Raw genomic sequence first — 8,723 nt, 5'->3', positions numbered from 1 at the left:
AAAGAGTTAAACTCCAAATCATTTAATATTCTATGCTTCATACTAAAAATATAAAAAAACTATGCTAATCACCACTGTTAAGACGAAGCAAATTAAGATGAGAGTTAGCCAAAAGGGACTACTTGGCCAAATCAAGGGAATGAGAAGCTTCTAGATTATCAACTCAAACAAATCAATTAAAGTAGCTAATAGCAGTTACCAAGAAAAGCCTAAGGACTTTCTTCAAACTAGTCTTTAATATCACTAAAGTTTGGAATCCAAATCATTTTAAGAACCATCTCCAACTTCAAATTTCCATTGAAGTTACTCCGCTCTACAAGAACAGATGCCACAAAAAGTTATTTCCTAAAATTGGAAAACCATAATCAATTCCCTTTTTGGGTGGAGAATAATTCCAAAAGTCCAGCCTGCTCCAATAGTCAAATACTTTTTTTACTTTGAAAGAAGGAGGCAAGACACTTCTTAGCATGCAAGCAAAAAGTCAAATACTTGCTGAGAAGGTAGAAGTGAGGATTACACATAATTCAGGGCATTCAAGGTAAGTATTCAAAATGAACTATTAATAGCAACATCAGCAGAATTCAACAACAAATAATATGTATTAATAGCAATTCTACATAACCAATAAAATTTATCATTTTTAGCTAAACACTTGGCTAACAAAGGTATTTTTATCTGTAATATCCAAAGAATACGGTATTGGCTAAACTCTAAACTCTAAATATTAAACTAATCTTTAAACCTTAAATAAGGTATTGGCTCAAAGTGTTGGCTAATATTAATAAAAGGTATTGACCCAACAATTCTCATGTAATAATCCAACAAAGACAGAAAGACACACCTATTCAATGCTGCGGCTGCAACCCTCAACCACTACATTGAGCGAAATCAATATAAAGTCGATCAATATAAAGTGGCTCTATCAATATATCGTTCTTGACAGGATCAAGAAAAATAGACCAACGGAACAGAACCAAGCGGATGCCTTTGCTGAAAACCGAGAATGAGTTTCCCTGTAACCGTTTCGCACCTTCCGTTCTTCTGGATGGAACCCTGCACACAAAAAGATCAAACCAGCCACTGCTCTTCTCTAGCGACATCAACCGACTGAGACATTGAAGAAGGGAAGGGCGTTATCTCAAAAGCCTACGAGTGTGTGTGTGACTCCTCTGCTTCACTCTTTTCCTTTTCTTTTTGGAATTTTTCGTGAACACTGAAAGTTGGGGAAGAGCTTGTAAGTTGTAAGGACATTAAAAACAGTTAACAAAGACAACATCAAAACATAATAATCATGTCAATTAACATCTAAGTTATTCCCACAAGAGTGTGTTTTTGAAACAGAGATTAAAATAAAAGCATAATATTAAAACGGAATTACAGTAAAAGAAGTGAAAGAAATTTAGCACATTTCAAAAGTACAGTACATACCTGCCCAACTGCACCATAGTAAAACTAGCATAATGAATCAGCTCGTCCTTGTAAATCATAATCTCTAAATGAGGTTTCAATTCCCAAGATTAATGGACTTGGGTTAGCAATGATTGACTACTTGTACCACAAGATACTAGTGCAAACACTCATCATCATCCCTAATAACTGTCATTCTTTATCTAGAAATGAATCAATTTGTGATTCTGAACTTCAAAATTGATGCTTTCCTGCCATTTGAAATAGCAACAATGGAAAAGCAAGGTAGAAAAAAAAACATGAAAATTACATATAGCTCATACACAAACCCACAAGGCATACATATATTTGGAACACAGAGTACAAGAATTGAAAAATTTAAACTAGGAATCTTTCTTACATTTTAGAGTGAAGGGAATTATGAGGACAAATGAAAAAGCCATTGCTCCAAAAGATAACTAATATAAGCTAAATATCATTTTTTGATTAAAAAATGAAAAGAAACGATATAAGCTAAATATTATGACGTAGTATCTCAGTAAAGGCGTTAAACACATTCCAATCCTATCATGCAATGCAATTATTACCTAGCATTCAACTCTTATCCAAATCTTTCTGCATGTTCCAGAAATTTCATGTTTATCAAGTCATTGCTTGTTAAAATAATAGAATGTGGATCAACTTTGGTTGATATTTCTCACTATCTATATTTGCATTTACATCATTCAAATGTTCATCCATCTAAGACAAAAAGTTGTCTTTGAATGTCACATACATATGACAAAATATTCACATGATTAACAGAAATATGTACTATTCAAATACCAATGTATTATTCAACGGGAAAGCAACCCACATCTAAGCAGGAAGCATACAAGTTTCTTACCTAACCAAAATTAGAGATTCAGAAGGTATTATAGTGTAAGTCATACAGAAATCTGAAATGAAACCAAACCTAACCAACAAAATAGATTAATTAACCTGAGAAAGAAAAGCACTTGATTAAAATAATGAAAGACAGTACAGAACTTAATAGTATCATCATCTCATTCTTCATAAAAATACTTATCATGAAACAAATAATTGTAACTCTGGATGAATCTTATGAAGTTTTTTCAAGAATTCATTGCATGGAATGCTTGTTTCTTTCGATGTATGTTGAGAAAACTTCGGAAGAATGCTTTTAATATCAAAATCTTTTGACATGTTACAAAGACAATTTAAGATGGTAGAAGTTAATTTCGAGTCCAAAACAACACCCTTATCAGCCATTTGATGAAGCAATGGAATGATGTTTTCTCTCTCTCCCGTTAAACTATAACCCTTTAGCAATGTATCAAATACAATCGCGTCCGGTACATGGCCAAAAGCAATCATTCTCTCGTAGAGTGACTTGACAACATCCAACTGCTCAAGTCTTGCGAACCTGTTAATCAATATTGAAAAGGTAATGGCATCAGGAACCAAATCCATCTTAACCATATCGTATAGCAATTCCTTTGCGTATTGAAAGTCTCCTGCTTTGAGAGTTCCATCAATTATAATATTAAAGGATGAAACATCCGGACATTGATTCACATTCCTGATTTCTTGAAATAATCTCTTTGCCTGATCCAAACTACTTTCCTTGCACAATGCAGCCATTACAGCATTATAATCAGTTACCGAGGGTCTAATTCCATGAGCTAATTTTTTATTGAGAAGTCCTTTTGCAATACTAAGCATCTGTATTTTGCACAAACCATTAATCATGACACTATAAGTCAATGCATTGGGGGGAATTCCTAAGTCGATTACACATTTCCAAAGTTCTAGTGCCTTAACAAGTTTTCCAGCATTTAGATAACCACCGATCAAGGAATTATAAGTTACCACATTACCCGCTACCCCCCTTCGAATCATTGTATTATAGATACTTGCAGCATCACCAAGACATCCTGATTTGCAAAGTCCCTGAATTGCAAGATTATACGTGAAGACATCAGGCTTAATATGAGATTTCTTATTCAATAACCACTTGCAAAGGTGCACTGCTTGTTCAATTTCCCCAACTCTAAATAGTCCCTGCAACAATGTGTTGTAGGTAACCGTGTCAGGTTTCTTCCCCTTATCCGCCATCATTTCAAGAATCTTGAGTGCATCATCTAACCGACCTTCCTTACAAAGTCCACATATCATGACATTGTAAGTTACAGCACTTGCTTCTTCCCCCTTTTGCATCATCAAATCCAACACTCTCATCGCATCAGACACCCTCCCGTTCTTGGAAAGCCCATCAATGACAACTGTATAAGCAACAACATCAAGCTGGATTCCACGAGACACCATATCGTTCAGCATCTTCGAAGCTTCTTGCCACTGCCCATTCTTGCAAAGGGCATGCATCAAACAGCTATAGGTAACCACGTTCGGCGTAATCCCCTTTCTCAACATCTCATCAAGGAGTTCCTTACCCCTCCCAATGTCACCTTTGTTACAAAATCCACCAATTAGAGAATTATATACAAACACATCAGCATCCAAACCTTCCTTTCCCATCTCCTCCATCAAATTAAAACCCTCATCAACTTCACCATTCTTACAAAGGCCATCAATCAAAGCACCAAAGGTAACTGAATTCGGCTGGCATTCCTCTTCCGCACCCTTCATCACCCGAAAAAATGCCCTAGCCTCCACCAATTTCTTTGCTTTACACAACCCATTCAATAGGGTATTGTAACTAACTCTATCAGGGCACACATAATTCCTCTTCATCTCATGAAACAAGCACATGGCCTTCTCACAATCACCGTTCTTAACAAATCCTTTCAACACAAGGTTCATATTATACACATTGACCCCAAAACCACGCTTGATTATCATCCCCACTACGGCGAAAGCTAAATTCGGCTTCTGGGAATTGACAAAACTCTCAATCAAAGCACTGTAGGAAGTGAACCTTGGCAGAACAGAGACACGGACCATCGCATTATAAACCAACACGACTGAGTCATAGAGCTTCTGCTTCCGCAGGTTATCGATGAGGCTGTTGCAAGCGGATTCATTCGGCACCGAACCGGAATCAACGGCACGGTGGAAGAGGGAAATGGCTTCAGAAAGTGAGTGAGGGTTGGATTTCTCAATAAGAAACCTTAACTGTGATTCTATTGAAGCTGAAGGAGCATAGAAGGTGCGAAATGAAAAGATTGGCGAAGGGTTAAGGAAGGGTTTTGGAGTCATTGTTAATCCACAGAGATAGGAAGCGGAAAATACTAAAAGGTTGATTGTGGTGAGAACTACTGTTGAAATGAAAAGTGTGCTTACTTGAAAACTGTGGTTACCGAAATGAATGTTGTTTGCTGCTGTGAAGGGTTGAGAAGTAATTGCACACTGCAGAGATGGGAATCCCACTTCCTCTCATATTTACATAACCTTTAATATAAAACTATTCACTAGCAGAAGGGGTGGAGCAGCACAGCAGAGCTCAGAGGAAGCGGCAGCGGGGGAACAGAAGCGTGGAGATCAGATAGAATGCAGAAGCGGAGGAGAGGCGAAAACAGATAACACAGGGCGGCAAGTGAGTCACCAGAGGGGGGAAAACAGGCCAACGAAGAAAACACCAGCACTGTAGAGAGCAGAGCGTCAGCGAGACTGAGACAGGATCGAAAAAGTATGAGGCGAGGTCGCAAGGTAGAGCAAGGAGTAAAGTGGGAAACTGCCCAGAAACTCAAAAAGTCATATAATATAATTGAGATAATCAATTTTAATAAAAACTAAATTAATTAATTAACCAAATGACATTTTTATGAACAGATTAAAAACAAAAAATGTAAGAAAAATTAACTAACCTTCGGCGGTCTTCGAATGAGCAGAGTATGAAGGAGAAGGAGCAAGAATGTGACGCGGAGAAGCTGGCGGCAACGACGAGCACACGATGGACGACAAAGCTGGACCTAGTGACGCAACGGACGACAAAATTGGACCAGGCAAAGAAACTGGCGACGCAACGAACTGGACCTGGCGGCAGACAACAAGGCGTGCTGGACTAGGCGAAGAAGCTGACGACGCGCGAAGAAAAGAAGCTGGCGAAGAATGGCGTGACGGCGGCGGTGAGAAGAACGATGGCGACTATGGAGGCTAGGGTTTGAGTGCAACAACCGGCGGCGCTGTTTCTCACTCCTTGCCGGGTGGGGAGAGACTTCTGTGACTGTTTTGGGGGTGAGGAACTGCAGTGTAGAGGAATGGGAGGCGTTCAGGGCTTGAGGTGAGGACTGATAACCAAGGTTCTGAGAAACGGACCGGTCATCGAACCGTTCTAGTCACTGGTTCACTGGTTTACTGGTCTCACCGGTCCAACCGTGGTTCAACCGAAAAAACCGTTTTAGAATAAAATAATAAATAAATTATAAATACATTCTAAAATATAATTATAGTCTAATATAAATTTTAAAATATCTTCCAAATTTGAAATACTACATGAAATGTCATCAACCAAAGCTATATGATCTTATCAAAATACAAATACTTTAGTTAATAAATATAGGCAAGCAACTCTACCACAATCAACAAGAGGTGAAAAGGAAGAGAGAGCAGAGAGACAATCAACATATATTACACATTCATATGTACAACAATTGACAAGTAGAGATAGGTACTACATAAACAAATTGGAAGCTTGCTGAAAATGGCATTACCAAAACTGCAGTTTCGAGTCTGCAATCTCCCAATCTAAAAACATGAGAAAGTACCTATGAAAGTTCCCATTTACAATTGTTACCAAATAAAAACCAAGAAATAAAAACACATTGTGTTGTTTGACCATTATATTATCTCAGGGAGGCTGTGCAATTGATACAGTTGGGAACCAAAATTGAGTTCCAAAGAAAAAAATGGGTCAAAAAATACAACTTACCCATTTTTAGTCCTAAGCTTCCCTGTATTTCCTATCATGGTCACCAACCCAAAAAATATCAACCATTTGACAAAGAATTCATAGTTTAGTAACAGTTTTCTATTAGCATCTATGTTGGACCTGGTAACAAGATAAATTCACAGTTTAGATATTCTGAACACATGAAAATACATGGATTGTGTAGATCATATGACCAATATGATTTCTTTCTTGATTTTTTGTAGTGGGTTCTGTCATCTCTTTCTCCATTTTCTTTTCTCTTCATCTTAATAAAATCCTTCTCTCATGAAAAAGAAATAGATAAAAATGAAAATATCTAAATGGATGAGCAATGAGCAGTGACAGAGTCATCAATCCTCAATTTAATAAACAAGATTAACAAGATTTTCAATTTAAGCAAGAAGCAGTGAGCAATGAGCAACGACAGAGTCATCAATCATCATCAATCACAGGTTCACAAGAACCCACGGCAAACCACTCCAACCCAAAAATCTCAACAGTCAAAATTATCCAATAATTATTCAACCCAGTAACAAGTAACAACAAAGTTCACAGCTTAACTAACAATAATTATTCATAATTATTCAACAAAATTCACAGTTCATAGAAAAATCAAAAATCACAGTTCACAGAACTTCACAGTAACGAAAAATTATTCAATTATAGTTAAAAAAAATTACCTAAAAGCTAGAACCTAGAAGCCTTGAACAGAACACGCAAGAGGAAGACACCGAGAAAAGGAGCACCTTCGAACGGGACAGTGGCTGCGGTGGAACAGAGCTAGCACCGGCGGGACCATGCCTGCGCGACGGAGGCTTCCACGTTCGCACGGTGGCTGCGCGATGGAGGGGAAGGAAGGTTGCGATGGCTGCTGCGCGATGGAGGGGAAGTGAGGGAGCCGGCGGTGGCTGGACGGGAGTGAGGGAGGACCAGGAGGTCGATGAGAGGAGCTCTGGATTGAGTGTGAGAGAGGCAGAGAGCGTTCCTGGAGTCTGGACTATGGAGTTAGGGCTGGACTCGAGTGGAGTAGTGGAGTTTGGATTCAGCACAACCAAAACGATGGCGTTTGCTTCCTAATTCAAAAAACCGGCCGGATCACGGTTAGGTTCGACTAATCAATTCCTGGCCAGTAGGTGGTTTTTAAAATTGCGATTTTGGCATCTCACCGATCCTTTTTTGCAATGGTTCACAGTTTGACCGGACAATTCAAACCGATTTTCAGAACCTTGTTGAGAATTGAGAAAAATCTTGCACGTTCTTTTTTTAGCAGCTAGGGGTGCACATGACCTGCCCTGACCCGGTCTCGAACACTTTAGGGACTAATTTGGTGTGATTTCACCGGGTTTAAGATCGGGTATGGGTCTCAAAAATGGACCCAGTCATTATTTCGGGTTGGGTCTGAGCCATAGTTTGGGTCACCCGAAGTCGACCCGGTGGCCCAGTCATCATACACAATTAATATTTTGTGTTATTAGTAATGGATCATGACTATTCTTATGTGGAATTTAAGTATTGTAAATTTTAATATTGTGTTATTAGTCATTATAAGACTATAAGTTAATGTTTTATGTTTAAAATGTATAAGACTTTAGACTAATGCATAATATTGTGTTATTTGTATTGATTTAAATATTTTGTGTTATTAGACAATATTAGTATTGATTGTGGTTATGCTTTAATTTTGAAGAAGTGTTAGTTCTTGTTATATGTTTCTAAATAAATATTACCATGTTAAATAATGATTGGAGTCTTGGAATTTTGGATATTTTTATATGCTACCTTACAAGAAGGTATCAACGTAATATAATGTTAACGGCCCGGTTTTCACCCGGTATAATTGTGACCCGAAAGTGTATTGGTTTCATCGGGTCTAGGGCCGGATTCGGGTTTAATAAATAGACCCGGTGTATCTTTCGTGCCGGATCTGGGTCACATCAAACTCGGCTTCACCCGACCCATGTGCACTCCTATTAGCAGCATAAAGTGATTTCATGAGAACCGGCCGAGTCCCAATTTGATTTGATCGGTCAAAAATCGACCGGTTCATCAATTTTCAGTCAATTCTAAAGACAGTAATTTTTATGTTCATCGATTGATGTTCAATTTGCGGTTAGATCGATTGAACCGACTGATCCAATTCAATTTCCAGAACTATAGTTGTAACTATGAGTGTGCATTTTGAACAATATTGGTTCAAAATTTTTGAACATTGTCAGCAAATATTAATATCTTTCCTCAATACTTGGCCAGTAATAAATTATACTTATATTTATAAAAGTTTTACATATAAAAAACATATATAATTTATACTTATATTTATTAGAATTAGAATTTATACACATAATTAATACAATATGCACTTATATTATTCATAATTTTAAATTATACACATAAATTAATAAAATTTATTTATTAAAAATAATAT

General features: G+C 37.5%; 1 protein-coding gene across 4 annotated transcripts; it reads right to left on the bottom strand.

Annotated features, from left to right (window-relative positions):
* Positions 1-618: 618 nt before the first annotated feature.
* Positions 619-7,364, bottom strand: LOC107473928 (pentatricopeptide repeat-containing protein At4g28010). Of its 4 annotated transcripts, none has more exons than XM_021135200.2 (4): positions 6,979-7,364; positions 5,235-5,729; positions 1,429-5,101; positions 619-1,213 (listed from the first exon to the last, which is right to left on the bottom strand). In XM_021135200.2, exon 3 carries the CDS (start codon positions 4,624-4,626, stop codon positions 2,476-2,478), a length of 2,151 nt encoding a protein of 716 aa, XP_020990859.1. In that variant the 5' UTR covers positions 4,627-5,101; positions 5,235-5,729; positions 6,979-7,364; the 3' UTR covers positions 619-1,213; positions 1,429-2,475. The 4 variants fall into 4 exon arrangements, with proteins under 4 accessions (XP_020990859.1, XP_020990858.1, XP_020990861.1 ...); XM_021135199.2 differs by having other exon boundaries at positions 5,235-5,724; XM_021135202.2 differs by having other exon boundaries at positions 1,429-5,011; positions 5,235-5,724.
* Positions 7,365-8,723: the final 1,359 nt, after the last annotated feature.

The sequence above is a fragment of the Arachis duranensis genome, chromosome 2, assembly GCF_000817695.3.
Source record: "Arachis duranensis cultivar V14167 chromosome 2, aradu.V14167.gnm2.J7QH, whole genome shotgun sequence".
In the NCBI taxonomy this organism is placed as follows: domain Eukaryota; kingdom Viridiplantae; phylum Streptophyta; class Magnoliopsida; order Fabales; family Fabaceae; genus Arachis; species Arachis duranensis.
This window is presented reverse-complemented; position numbering and strand designations above follow the sequence as displayed.